General features: G+C 42.7%; 1 protein-coding gene across 1 annotated transcript in view; it reads right to left on the reverse strand.

The window, feature by feature from the left end:
- Nucleotides 1-5,910, reverse strand: part of rims4 (regulating synaptic membrane exocytosis 4) — a 39,659-nt gene extending 33,749 nt beyond the window's left edge. The window contains exon 1 of the mRNA XM_022758705.1: nt 4,746-5,910. Within this exon, the coding sequence (XP_022614426.1) occupies nt 4,746-4,842 (97 nt within the window). The 5' untranslated portion in view covers nt 4,843-5,910. The remainder of the gene's footprint in view (nt 1-4,745) is intronic.
- Nucleotides 5,911-15,812: the final 9,902 nt, after the last annotated feature.

Here is a 15,812-nt window from a genome sequence, read left to right on the forward strand (position 1 = left end):
AATTCCCTTGAGGAGTTCTGGAGATATTGCATTTACAAGGCCAAAATCTTTGTGAGGTCGCCACAACCTTGACCTTTGACCCCTAAAATCTAATCAGGTCATCCTTGAGTCCTGGTGAATGTTCGTGCCAGATTTGAAGAAGTTCTGTGAAGGCGTTTCTGAGATATCGTGTCCACGAGAACGGGAGGTGCTAGTATCACAGACGTTATTTTCCTTGACATGATGAAATAAAACGATTATTATTAAATCATTTTATCATATTATCATGTAGAGAAGGTTTAAAGAAACTGTGACTAACTGGACGTGTTTGACTTGTAATTCAACACCTCTGTCCTGATGTGTCCTAATGTCTGAATTAGTGTCGGTGAGACACAGGTCCAAAACAACGAGGCCACAAACACAAAGAGTCTCTCTCCACCTCTGGACGGAGCCGTCAAAAAGCATTCTGGGAAACGTAGGAAACCAGAGGATGAGAATATTTGGGGGACAGTGAGTAACATCTGGAGACAGTGGACGCTTGATGTTGTTCAGAGTCGGACATGATGAAGATGACGGAGACGGGACGACGAGCGTCTGAGTCTACGTTTCATTTCTCAAGTTTTACATTGAATCTGTGAAGCAGGAGAATCACCTCAGCTGTCAGAGTGAGAGATCTGACACCTGAGCTGCTAGATAACACATACAGGAGGGTGTGTGTGTGTGTGTGTGTGTGTGTGTGTGTGTGTGATCATCTGTGAGACACGAGAGGAAAAACAGTGAAACTGAAATTCAGGTCAGAGACAGAGACGTGAGGAGAAGTTGAGATTCTGATTCAGTATAAATTCACCTTCTCTCCCTTTAGATTTACTGGTATTTTAAGGTGGATTTTCACTTTTACATTTAAAATCTGTTATTAACTCGATGAAACACAACTAAACGGATTCCTGAATACGAGCTAGCTGTACTGACATATCTGAACATGTTCATTCTGTTTTCTTTCCTTTCGGACACAGACGACGTTTCATTTATTTTTCATCAGCCGACCACCCTCCGCTGGATTTGCAGGATCTGGATCGGACCACATTCAGACCAGGAACAGAATCGCGTCAAAAAATAAATAAAAAATAAAAAATCACAGCTTCCTCTTTCACTCAACCTCTGCTAACGATGCTAACGGGAGCGTATGCTAGCCACAGTTATTAAACCGACATTCATCAAAGTCGCAGCTCCACACAGGCTCCTCCTCTTTGACCATATTTGGATTAGCTGGGAGTTAGGGGGCGGAGTCAGGCGCTGCCAAGATGGTGACGGTGGAGCAGCTCACTCTGAGCTTCAGAAACCTAGGGTGGTGAGGCGCAGAGGCGACGTCCATCTTTATTTACAGTCTGTGGTCACTAAGATGATTCATAATGTCTGATGTTGTAAATTTAAATTCAGACGTATTTAAACAGCAGGGAGGTCTGTTGTTCTCCAGCGTTCTACGTTCTACTTTTATTCTGCTGCTGAGAGAACAAACGTTCTTCCAACATGTCTGAACTAAAACAGACTGAAGTGTGAGGGAAGAGAAAGCATCGGAGCAGAGACGAGGGGAAGCGATTAAAAGACAATTTAAGGTGGAAACACAGAGTTAACCTGCAAACAGGATTATTAAACCACGGGGTGAAGAGTGGACGGAAAGAGAGAGACAGAGAGACAATGAGACAGACAACAAGAGAGAGAGAGAGAATTAACCTGCAATCAGGCCTCTATTTAGCTGCAGTCAGCCACAATCAGCCGCCATATTAACATTTAATTAGACTGAGAGCCACAAACCACGGCCTGCCGCTCCGCTCTGATTACCTCACACACTGCTGTCGTACCTGTGTGTGTGTGTGTGTGTGTGTGTGTGTGTGTGAATGTTTGTATAGGCATAAGAGGACCTACATCTGTGTGTGTGAGGGGATGTTTGTGTTTCCGTGGAAACGCCCAGAAGAACAAAACAGCGTCGGCAAGTTGAAAACTCATTCACACCTTCGTACAGGTGATACTCCCATCATGCCGCCCTTCATCAGTCTCTTCCTGGTTGGCGTCACAAAAGAAACGACGACCCCATACAAACACAAAAAGCTCTAGCTTTGAAAAAACAAACCAGAACTATTTAAATAAACAGAAACAACATGTATGTAGCTGAACATGAGACGCTGCTTCTATCTGAGGCTTTATTGTGGGCGGAGACAGCGACACATCCAACAAGACGCCTTCTTTCAAATTCACGCCGCGTTGAAGTAACTGCTGCGTCACATCGGTGGAGCTTCCTCCTTTGCACGGAATATTTTTCCTGCAGAAGTTGTATTTTGCTGTGTGCTTGTCTTTCTTAGTGAAGCGTAAGGACGTAAACACCAGATGAACTCCACACGCTTTGTTGACGTAGCTTACTACGACCAAGAGACATTAGGTCCGCCTGACAGGTCCTGGCAGATAAGTACAACTTTTATTGACCTTAAAATGCTCACTGCTCTTCACTCGGGAGTACGGCTGAAATATGCAAATGCTTTTGGAATCGAAAAGCAGAATTGAAATACATGCGTCTTAACGAACCCGCCGTGGGTTCGTTAGCGGGGTCGAGTTCTTGATACGCGGCCCCGCTGCTCACACATCCACTGGTCACTTCTTCAGCTCACACTCCTTCTCAGAGTTTCCCTCTCAGACTCCTCCTCCTCCTCCAGACGCCGTGGCTCGCTGAGAATCAGATTGCACCAAAGCAGTTAAGTGTTGATGGTCGTGTGTGTGTGTGTTTCTGAGGGGCAGCAGGTGTGAGAGGTGTTCGAGACAGTGGTAAAAATGAGCTTCCCTCTCTGAGCTCTGGGCCAACATGTTCAGTCCGACTCTGGGGTTTGAAATGACTGACTTCACATGTAGATTATTACAGCCGCTGGTTTCAGCCGAGCTGACGGACAAACCGTTCCAGTAGAAACTGTAACCACTGACGACGCTGCAGCCTCCGTCTGTAGCGGATAAACAACAGCACTGTCTTCTCACAGTCGCAGGAAGAGGCTTATAAACACACCTCTGGTCTGTGCTGACCCCTGTGCAGTGTCCACTTCTGCCTCTGAAACACTTCGTCTTATATAGATGATGATGATTGTTTGAACTGTTTTATCTGTTTTTCTTCTTTTCGAAATCTATTGATTTCATTTTTTTCTGTCTTTGTGAAGCATTTTGTAACATAGTTTTTGAAAAGTGAATCGAACCGGGACCTTGTGAATCGGAACTGAATCGATTACAGAAATCAGAATCACGTGTCGTGTTAACTCCTGACATCAGCTGTCAGTCACTGTGTCTTCACTGTCCTTCAGTTTAATGTTCAGGCTGTAAATTGCAACTTCTCTGTGACCCACTTAGCAGCAGCAGCTCGCGCAGACATGAGTTCTTATCAGATTTATTATTATTTTATAGAACACATTCATCATTTACTTCCATTTGCACGGAGAAGACAATCCAATAGAAACCAAACAGGAAGTCAGGAGTGATGTGATGGAGCAGTAAAAATACATTACATCATCTAATGCATTCGATTTGAGGAAATGTTTGATTCTACTGACAATCTCATCACACACACACACACACACACACACACACACACACACACACACACACACACACACACACACACACACACACCAATCTGGGTCTAATTTTACCGTAGTTTTACTGACTTACATTCACAGCAGTTTGTCTCTGTGACACATGAACACAGCACGAAACACACGTATGACGGCATGCAACATATACATGCTGGACACACACACACACACACACACACACACACACACACACACACACACACACACACACACACACACACACACACACACACACACATTTAATTCAGCTAAATGCAAACATTATCAGCTAAGTGGACATCTGCCCGTCAGATCAGCCATGTGACTCTGGCTTCTGTTTTTTTGTGTGTGTTGTCACATATTTTCAGTTTCATCGAATCTTTCCTTTTGTCTTTCCAAACAACAGATGACTCATCTGCTCCTGAAGTCCAACAGCACATCCTCCAGTGTCTCGTTTTGCCCACAGATTTTCATTTTAACGACATGAAGCAGAGAGTTTGAGAAGCCGACTTCCCCGTCCATCGTTAAAAACGTCAATAATTAATTTACTGTGGGATGAATCATCTGTTAATCAGCTGATTGTTTCCCACGGGATCAAACATTTAACATATAATCACATCATAATGTAAATACTGGATGTTAGAAAATGCAGCCGCCTTGGTGGCTCGCGGCCTGGGTTCGAATCCGACCCACGGCCCTTTGCTGCATGTCATCCTCTCTCTCTCTCTCTCTCTCCCCCAACTTTCCTCTCTCTCTCCCTCTCTCCCTCTCTCTCTCTCTCTCTCTCTCTCTCTCTCTCTGTCTCACTGCTTCTCTAATATAAGGCATAAAAAAATAAACTTTTAAAAAGAAAAATCTGCCTGGACACACTCATGAACAAAAACAACATGGAAGGATTTTGCAGGACGTGTGTGTGTGTGTGTGTGTGGGTGTGTGTGTGTGTGTGTGTGTCTGAGTATCCTCTGAGCCTCGACACATTTACATAACACGCTGCCTGACGTGTGGAGGGAAACATCCGTTCTCCAGCAGACAGGTGACAAATAACATGAGCCTTTTCCCGTGTGTTTTATGTATGGCTCCTTAATCTTGTTTTGTGTGTGTGTGTGTGTGTGTGTGTGTGTGTGTGTGTGTGTGTGTGTGTGTGTGTGTGTCAATCCCACTCACCCCCATCGTCCTCGTCGAAGGAGTTCATGCAGGGGAAGTAGATGGCGAGGGCCTCGAAGGACGCCGACAGGCTGATGCGGCTCTGCGATCGCTCCATGTAGAGGCCCGCCGTCGGGCCCGGGTCGGCCGGCTTGGCCAAGCGCGGCTGGGCATTCTTCACGCGGAGTACGGCTCGCGGCGTCTTGGATGGCTGTCAGCTGCCCCCCACGGCAGATCCACCTCACCCCGGAAACAAAAGAGTCGAGCAAGAAACCCAAAGATTCTCACACCGACTGATCGGTGCTGAAACTTCCTGTCAGCGAGCGGCGGCGGAAGAAAGATGTCAGTGTTGCTCAGTTTAGACGCAGGTTCCAGTGACGCAAAATCATCCCAGAAATAAAATGTGGAGATACGTTTCTGTTGGTTTCACTTGATCTGATAAATAAAGTGAATATCTACGTGTGACTTTGTGCAGCAGAGTTAAATCTCTGACTTCCTGTCATCTCCTCTAGTGTTTGGATTCTTGTTTTGTTTCCGTTCTCATCCTCCTCTTCCTCGCTCTCCTGTCCAGGTGTCAGTCTGATGGACTGTCTGACGTCTGGAGCCGAGTCTCACGCTGATAAAGCCTGATATCCTGCTCTCGTTGTTTCACAGTGAAACTCCCTGAACTCTGCTCTCTGCATGTCAATCTCACGTCCTCCTCCTGTTTGTGCATTCACCGCTCAGACGCCTGCTCTTCTTCAGAACCTGCTGGAGGAAGGAGGATGGGAGGAGACGCCGGCGGCGGAGGTGATGTTGACGCCCAGCAGTTGCTCCCCTCGACTGAATCAGAGCTTTTCGTCTCCGTCTCGCGGCGTTGTCATTTCCTCGTGCATCTCTGCGACCGAGACAAACTGACTTTCAAAACCCGGGGGACGGCGGCTGCAGGAGCTGCTGCAAATCAGCTTCGTTTCCGAACCCCGGATCAGCCGGGAGAGCGTCGGCTGCAGCAACAATTGCAACTGGGGACAATCTGTTGCTTCTGCTTTGCTGTGAACTGTGTCACAGACACAGATGTCACAGATGTCCTGCCACTGCTGCTGCTGCTGCTGCTGTTGAAAATCTTCTGGATGTTGTGTTCACTGTCTTCTGCTTCTTCTCTCCTCTGTCCTCTGTTGCCGTGCCGATGCTCCGCTGACTGTCTGCTCCTGAGACGGGAAAGGACAGAGAGAGAGAGCGAGAGATGATGATGAGAGAGGAAGAGAGAGAGAGAGAGAGAGAGAGAGAGAGAGGGGGGCTGTACTGTTTAACAGCTTGTGTCTGACTGGACTCATTCACTGGCGAGCTGCATGGAGAGAGAGAGAGAGAGAGAGAGAGAGAGAGAGAGAGAGCGGGGTGAAAGGGAGGGGAAAGGAGAGGGAGAGAGAGAGGGAGGGAGGAGGGAGCACAGAGGGGATGGAGAGCAGACTGTTGCTGGCAGCCCGACCAATCAAAACATGGATGAGGGAATATGGGTGTGGCTTGAGGACAGTGGATTCGATGCAGAGCAGGACAAGTTTACAGTCTCTCTCTCTGTCTCTCTCTCTCTCTCTCTCTCTCTCTCTCTCTCCCCACCAACCAAAGACCATCAGGAACACATTAATTACAGACGAGTTCAGATGCTGGCAAACACCTCTCTTCATATTTTCTTGTTGTTAGATTTTGTGAAGAGGAAACGGATATAAAATGAAACATCATCGAATTTCTCCAAAGCCTCAAAGACACAGCTTCAAATGTGAATGTAGCCCACACACACACCTTTATAGCTGCTCCACTGTGTGGATGTGTCTCTGGTTATAACTTCAGGTGTATGACTCTACGGTAGCTTGTTTAAAAGCCAGACTGTATCAAATTTAAACCAGTTACAGCCCTTATTATTCCTCCGCGCCGGCGACAGTCAGGCAGCTGCCATATTGTTTTCAGGTTGTCCGTCTGCATGAACGTCACATTCTCGTGGACACGATGTCTCGGTGACGCCTTGACAGAACTTCTTCAAATCTGGCACAAACATTCAAAAGTCAAATGTAACCTCACAAAATGCGGTTTTGGCCTAATGAACGCAATACATCCGCAACACCCGGAGGGAATTTCTTCACCAAAATCTAATGAGTTCATCCTTGAGTCCAAGTGAATGTTTGTGACAAATTTACTTAAGTTCCGTCAAGCTGTTACTGAGATATCGTGTCCACGAGGATGGGACAGACGTACAGACAACCTGAAAACAAAATGGCTGCCGCTCTGACTGTCGAATGCGGTTGTTGTGGTTTCACAACAGTTTTGAATACGTCCTCAATTTCACACATTGACCTCTAGGTCCAGAACCACTCCGGGTTTTGTTTTGACCTGGTGTTGTTGACAGTGGATCAGTGTTCAGGGAGTAGTGGAGACCACAGTGAGCTGTCAGACAGGCTGCACACCTCCAACTCCTTTTACTCCTGTCCTGCTGGAGTGTGAAAAACTACTCCTGCCATATGCAGTGTGAAATCCGATTGTGGTTTCAATTACTATTTACAGACTTCCTTATGAAAACAATGAGGGTTTATTTGGCTGTGAGTTTACTGTAGGATTAAACCTCCGGTTACCAGATTGACTGAACTCTGAAGGCGTTCTATATTAATACGTTCACAACATGTAGACAGCAGGAGAGTTGTGTGAGTTGAATGGCTGCCTGTGGATATTATGCTTCATTTAGGAGGCAGAGCCTCATGGGGACGACCTGATGCGTAGCAAACATGTGGCTTGTGTCTCTGTGGATTATTACATTTCTTAAAATGGAAACTTTTCTAAACAAGTGATGGGTGTAAAAAAAAACATCAGTGGCTCCGCCCTCAAGTCTCTGCTCCCGTCCGTCACAGACACTGTAGGTAAATGTAAGTAGCATTAGCTAACTATCTAGCTTGTTTAATACATTTTACTTTCTTACCTTCAGAGTTTCTGAATTAGATTGTGTCAAGTATCTACAGATGAACACTAATGTTAGCTTTAGCACATTTATGTTAATGTTGGTTTTAACTTTAGCCTTAAGTTACAGTTTAGCTAGCTAATGTTAGCTAGCTGATAGCGCGCCCTTTCATCTCCAGTGTTAGCTTGTCGTTTCATGACCAATATAAAATGTCACATATGATCTAATGTTACAAACACTGGAGTCAGTCATGAGCAGTGAGACATCAAAACAGTTGCTGATACGTTTTAACATCAATATAGAGTTTATCTGTTTATTATCCTCCAGGTCACAGTAATTATTCAGTCATTCTGTCCTAAACCAAAGATCTGGACTCTGAGCCACGTCACATGATGTCAGTCGGTTATTTTGTGTCAGGTGACCCCATGACTTTCATGTGATTGTATGTAATTAAATGTTCTGTGTGCAGCTGTTTCCAATAAACCTTTAAGTTGAAGGAGTGAATTGGGATTCACAGTGTGAAGATTCAAGCCAGCAACACGGTTCAGCTTCAGCTCGTCCTGAAGCAGCAGTCACGTGATCTCTTCAGAAACGACATTCTCTAGTTCTTAATTTCTTTTATTCCTCCATCTTTCTCACCTCGTCTTTCCTTCTCTTCTCTGCTCTGCACGCTCTCCTCCTGTTCTCTTGTTTTCTGTGAAGGGGGGAGGAGATGGGCGTGTAATCAGCAGTGCTTCACAGGCCTCCATTCATCTCCCTGCTTCTTAAGCCATAGGGGACATGCACACACACACACACACACACACACACACACACACACACACACACACACACACACACACCCAAGACCACACACCGTTAAAGAAATACACACATGTGAACAAATGTGGTGAAACATATAAAAGGGGCACAACACACAGATATACAAACAAAATACACACACACACACACACACACAAACATTATGCATACAGCAGCAGGGTTCAGTCAGACAAATGATTGGTCAGAGAACAACGTGGTCGAAATACATCACAGCACTCTCATGAAAATGTCAGATCTGGCAACTCTGATCTTTTCATCCACGTCTCCATGAGCAGCTCCTGTAAACACGCTGATTATAGAAGAAAATAAGCTCTTGGCTCAGAGTGAATTATATATTCAGTATAGTCAGTGCAGTGGAGATCATTTGTAGTAATGTCCTTAATGTCAGAAGTGATGTCTCTGTCTGTCCACAAACTTAAACCTCAGCTCAGGTTGAGGACCAGCGTCCTCTTCCTGAAGCAGCTTCAGTAGATTTTCCTCACAACATAAAATGCTTCTGAGCGAGGACCGACAGTGTGAGAGGTAAATTTTTTATCATGTGATAATGATTAGAGGTATGACCCTAAAGCTTCTGGATGTGCAGCAGTTACATGGCTGGAGTTCCTGTGTGCATACCCAGTTATTTTGTTCGGTAAAGTAATAAATAACAAGAATGTGAAGGCGAGATATCATGTTCACAAGGCCAAATTCATGTTTTGTGAGGTCACCGTGATCTTGACCTTTGACCTTTGACCACCAAAATCTAATCAGTTCATCCTTGATTCAAAGTGAACGTCCGTGCGAAATTTGAAGAAGTTCCCTCAAGGTGCTTCTCAGATATCGTGTCCACGAGAATGAGCCGGACGGACAACCTGAAAACAAAATGGCTGCCGCTCTGACTGTCGCCGGTGCACAGGCATAAAGTTGTCAGTGTCGTGGTGGAGATATATGAAAATCACATGGTCAGTCTGCATGGTTCATCCTCTGGGAACCATGAATGTCGCTGGACAAAACTGTTCCAATCGATCACTAAGATGTTGAAATATTTCACAGTCAAAACCTTTGACCTGCAGGTGGCGCCAGAGTCAGAACGGTTCATCCTCTGGGAACCATGAATGTCTGAACAAACTTTTCATGGTCCCCCAGTAGTTGTGATATGTTAAAGTGGACACAAGCGTTGACATATGAAGAGAGACTGGTCCAGGAATTGTCTCAGGGTTTACTGAAACCACTGCACTGTCACGTTATTGATTAAACATGATTAGTTTTTCCCAGAAACATAATTAGTCGGCTTCAAATCGTGTCAAGCTTTTACTATTGTTGTTGTTCTTTTTTCTTTTTAGTTAAATCTTTAGTTGTTTTAGTCTCACACTTGTTCTTCCTGAGAGGACACTTCACCGCTGAAGCACCGTACGCCTGTCCTCCCTCCGGCAGAAACAGAAAACAAGTGTAAAGTATCAGAATGAATCCTGTAACATCGTTATCGCTCCTGAGCAGGTTCATCAAGACCTCTCTCGGCCGTGGGACGGTAAAGAGTTTTCCTGTCTGCCCTTCTGATATCACAGACGTCACATTGTGTTTCGTTAACTCAGCGTCCTGCCGACGTCTTCTCCCGGCCTCCGTCCTCGTCCGCTCTGCTGAGTGTACTGTGGCCAGTGAAGTGCACTGCCATTGTGTTGACAAGCGCTCGCTGTGAGCATGCTGTCCAAGCGCCTTATCACAGGAGCACTGACCTTTTAGTACAAGTACCTGCCTCAGCCTCTGTCTCCGCCTCTTTCATGTCGCTGCCTGTCTCTCCCTCCTCCATCTGTCAGACCCTGTCTGTCTCTGTCTCCCTGCTGCTACCATCAGCTGTCTCTACCTGCTCCTGTGTCCTCATCACTTTATTTGTCTACCTGCCGGTCAGTCCCTGTGTCCCTGTGTTATCTGTCTGATCTGACTTCCTGTCTGTTAATCTTTGTTTCTATCTGTGTCTCTGTTTTCTCTGTGTTTGAGTCACTGACGTTTTGACTGTCTCCACGTCTCTACTTGTCTTTCTGTGTCTGTAGATTTGTGTTAAAGTCCAACTGAAGTCAAATATTATGTTTTTGTTTATCTGCTACGTCTGCTCTGTCAATCACCTTCTCTGTTTTTCTACGAGAAAACAAATCTGAAACTGAATAGATGGCGGCGCCCTGTACAGCTCTCAGTGACAATGTGCGATTTGCAGTAAATGTACAATCTAATCTGAAGAAGTGTTTCTGTTATGTCCAGCTCGTCTTTTACGTCCATTATGTCTATTTATGTTTGTTTATTTATATTAATACATTTTTTTATATGACTGAACATTGAGCTAGGAGTAATGCAATTTCGTTCTGCTTCATCTCTTGGACCATGAAGGCTCCAACAGATGGAGCCTTCATGGTCCAACATATCCCAAGATGCATTTCTCTGGTAATGAAAACAATATGTCAGTAAACAGTGACAGAGTCTGAGGATCACACTGATAATGTCAGTATTATGTTTCAGCTGAGTTCAACAGCTCAGCTGTTAAAACCAAGAGACTTACATGTTGTCAAGGTTGCTAGGCAACAGGAGCCATGCTTTAGAACGCAATGATAAGGGCGGGAACAGCTGGTGATGCAAACAGAAAATCCCGAACCCAAAAGGATGAGGCCCCTGAACTGGGACAGTTTTCTGGCTCGTTAGCTAATTAGCTTCTCAGCTGCAGCAAATTAAACTGTAAACTTACCTGCTAAAGTCACGTCGGTGTGTTTAGATGCTGGTGGACAACCTCAGCTGTGTTCACACACCTGGAGACAAAGTAGTTCCAGGATGCGACCTCTCATAAAGATGTAGATCAGGTGGTGTGTTGTACTGAGCAGAAATCTTCTGATCAATCCGCTCCTGTGGTGGAGTGGTACACTGTTAAAAAAGAAAGCGTAAAAAAAACGGTCAAATGACTGGCAGCAGCGGCTGCGAAACAAAAACTGTAAAATTAAAATAAATATCCTAATTCAAATAAAATGTAAAAACAATAAATTTACAGAAAGTTTCATTAATATTTCTACAGTGAAAAACTGTTATTTTACAGATTTCTCCTAATTTATAATGATCAAACTCCTTCAATACAGTGATGCCACTAAAGTTTCTGCAGAAACTTTTTCCTAATAATAAAATTAAGTGTCAATCAATTAAATATTAACACATGCTTTATATTGTAAACTTGCAGTATTTGTGTTAACATTGAATCTTTAAGTGTAAAGTAATATTAAAAACCTATAGAAGCACAATCTAAATACAATATTTACTGATTCAGATTCAGATCAATTTTCTTACATTTCTCATAAAATATAATATACTGAAGAAATGCAAATTAAACTGTTAAGTCTCTGTATGTAGTCTTTCAACTAAAGTGGAGTTGGAAACTTAATAACAAATAACATACGCACCACTATTGACTTTATAACACTTTTATTTAATATATTCAGATGTAAATTTACAATATCAACCAATTATTCACAAATAGTTCTTCAGAGCCCCGGGATGATCTGAAGAACTAAAACTGGCATTTCTCCATTGGTCTATCTGGCCTGTTAAGGTTCCTATAATGAGGAGGTGATGATGTCACCTCTGAAAGAGGGGGGGCTGTGGAGCTGAGGGGGGGTGGTCTGTTGTTTTTTAGCTTGTATCTTCCAATTCAATTTTATCTTGTTTTCCACAGTATTCTCCATATAGTTCTGACAACATATGTGGACAAACATTATACTATCTTTTAAGAATCCCAACTATACAGTGTATTAATAAGTCAAATCTAAACATACCACAAAGGTCAATGAATCTTTACCAGAAGTGACGGTGCAACGCAGCAGATGAAGAAAAATCCACCTTCAAACTGCCAGTAATCAGCTGGATCCTTGGAGCATCTGGGGGGAAAAGAAATAACAGGAGACACTAAGATTCACTGTAAAGTCCTTAAAAAGCATGATTTACTTATTTTTTGTTTACCATTACTTTAATAAAGCTTAAACAAATGTTATTTAAATGATCTGTACTGACAAAGAATGCTCTGACCTTCTGTGGCTGCTTTCTAATGTTCCACCGGACTAAACATCAAACACCTGAAGCTCATCTTCACAACTCTGCTTGTGTTAAACAGACACGCTGTGCACCCACCTGTGTAGACGCATACTGACAATGTGCCCTGAAGATAATGGAGAAATATTGTGCCATTTACGGAAGACCAGGGTTCTGTTGGTCAATTTAAACAACTGGCTCCTCTCTGTCTAAGTGTACAAGTGTGTATCAGTTGGTTAAAGCTTTAAACCAGGTGACAACATTAACACATACTAGCAACACCGTAAAATTAGCTCCTTCTACATTGAAAAAAATGCTGTTATGGCTAGCGCGCTAACCACGGTTAGCTTTTCACTTTAACACAGTTAATTACGCAGTATAAACATACATACTTAATGACAGTGGTTTATCCGTCTATAGCATTATTTAATCAGAAATAAACGACATGAACACAAACAGCGTCACCAAAACAACAGAGTAAATGTTTTCTTACCTGATATTTTTGCAGGATATAAATTCACTTAACTTCTCTTAGGTGACCAAACAGATTCCGTCCGACCTTTCCTAATATTCCAGTTCTCCATTAAAACCCTACAACTCAAATCCGCTAAAAATAAGAATTTATCAGATATAAAATGATCCAGGAAACAGGAGACCGAGTAGCAGTGAGGAGCACAGACACCCAGCAGCAGCACTCCCACTCAACACGTACTTTCAGATTTGATTCGTTATGTGTTTATGGTCTGAATCTCTAGTTTGAAGTTTTCTTCAAAACAACATGATGTTCATTTTTTAAAATTATGGTCCTATTTAAAAGAAAATAGACGTTAAGGCAAAGTGGCTTTAGGGCGTGGCTACCGCGTCATTGACACACAGGGGGACCCGCCTGTTAATCCGGATATGACGTCAGAGCAATGTGTCGGACATTTGACTTGTAATTGTGTTTTCATCAAAGTTAGTGCCAACATGTTGTTTGCCTGAAAATATCTTGTTCTGCGTTCAGCTGTTCTCAAAGACACTCAGAGGAGTCAGCGGTTCAGTTTTTTCTGGTAAGTACATTTTGTTTTAAGCCTGTTTCTTTGGTAGCCAAAATTAGCATCCCTGTTAATATCACAGTTCAGGTGAAGATGCACCTTGCTAACCAAGCTAGCCAGCTAGTGCTAGCGTTAGCTGATAACCTGTGTCAACCTGGGTTAGCCCGTGGAGATGTTCAGTTAAAGCCCAATAAAAAGGTGAATTTAATCGACATTAATCTAACGACGTTTGGTTTGTGTTTCTCCACGTGACCGTGACGTTTACAAAATGTGTAGACAAATATTTGTCACATAGAAGATTGTTCATTTAATACTCAAACCAGTCCTCAACTGAAGCAGACATTCATGCACCTGTCCTGACAGCTGATCGATATTTGTGATTAACTGTGACCCACAGCATCTTAACTCAAGTGTTTGTGTTTTATTGTCATTTGAAAGGTTTCCACACTGTGAAAACTGAGTGATCTGTGCCAACAGAAGGAGGACCTCATGTACAGAGCAGCCCATTTGTTTCCATTCATCTGGTTGTGGAGAAGGGAGACTGCATGGACATCCTTAGTTCTCTAATGTGCTGTGATGATGATGATGGTAGAAAACCTCTTCTCTGTCTTCAGTATTCACAGGTTCAGTTTCTTACCTGCAACTTCATTTCTGCTGTTGTTGACAGGTGATGGTAGCAACACTTTTAAGATCAGAATTTATAAATATTAAACTGTGGTTAAGTGATGGATCATCTCTAGCACCGTCACCACACCCACACGTAAAAGTATTTATCAATTAACATCAGCATGTTTCTTGATCCTTCATTGTCAGTGTTGTCGGACAACATTTAAACATTTCTAGTATTTATGTTGTTGATTAAAGATAATATAGAAATAGTCACACAATGCTTGTACGTGTTACTATTGTGAAGATTCATACCAGATGTGTTCTATAAAAACCATCAACAAGTTAAAGTAGCTTCATAAATAACTTTTATTGATCATTATAAACTACATTAATTTAAACAATTTGCAACACTGGAAACATGTATAAAAGAATTAATAAATGGATTGATTAAATACTGTAGTGTACAATTTACAATCAACTGTAATATTTAAAAATCAAAAATATGTTGTGGATGAAGTTAAAGCTGAATTTCCTCTGTCATATGTAAGTTTGTTTAATTAAAAAGAAGTAGTTGAATCAACAGCAACAGAATTTTAGTAACAAGTATATCATTATTTATCATGAGTCCTAATGTGTGAGACAGTTCATATTTATTTGCTCCAGTAACAATTTCCCTCTAAATAAGTGCATGCTGTTGGAACAGCACACTGATATTAACTATAATGGCTGAGTGATATGAAATATGAACTCTAATGTTTTAAACTATTGACAGTTTTGTCACAGCTACAGTGGAGTCATCTGTTTTTGCTGCATAGAGGTTGTAGGTGTCCGCCAAAGATCCAGATTTGGCTGGATGGAAAAAAACATTTATAATAGAGAGAAATCATATCAATATCATATTGGTAGAGTAAGAGAAAAAGACCAAGAAACGCATCTGATTAGATGATCACAGATATCTGAAAATACATTATTCCCTCAGCTCAGTTGTAATAAACAGTCTGCTGAACTGTTTTACATGAATAAACAATAGAATAGAAACTAATACTCAGTTTGGTGTCATTGTGCAGCGTGCACATGTCATGATGGTTCTCAGCTCTCAGTGATGTTCTTATATTCTGACAGAGACAGAATCATTCAACAGATGTTTTGACTCCTGTCATCAATAATGAAATGAACTAGAGCTGAAAACTAGCCGACTAACACTGAACCAAACTTAATATGAACAAACACACGACACACACGTCCGTGGCTCTGCTCTTTAACAGCTCGTCCAGACACGACAGTTCACTGTAATAACGGGATCACTTTAGTGACCGTGACTTACCGACATTGACAACCCCGCTGTCTCCTGTTAACACTAAGGTCGGTGACGGTCACCTCGCTTTGCAGAACTCATTTTAAAACACGTTATAACATGTTTTCCCTCATCTGTGGTTTTAATACAAGCGGTTACACCACACAGTTTTAGCTTACACACAGTAACTTCAGCTAATATTACAAGCTTTCTCCTCATATATGTGATATTTACCAAATGTGGAATGTATGCAATTAGCTACTGATGATTATTTTAACACTAAGATATAAAGTTTACCTGAATTATGAATGCTAACTGTGTTAGCAGTGACTTCGTAGTGTATCCAGGAGCCTGCTGCGGTCAGGTAGCCCGGT

The sequence above is a fragment of the Seriola dumerili genome, unplaced genomic scaffold (assembly GCF_002260705.1).
Source record: "Seriola dumerili isolate Sdu_G_001 unplaced genomic scaffold, Sdu_1.0 BDQW01000306.1, whole genome shotgun sequence".
NCBI lineage: Eukaryota > Metazoa > Chordata > Actinopteri > Carangiformes > Carangidae > Seriola > Seriola dumerili.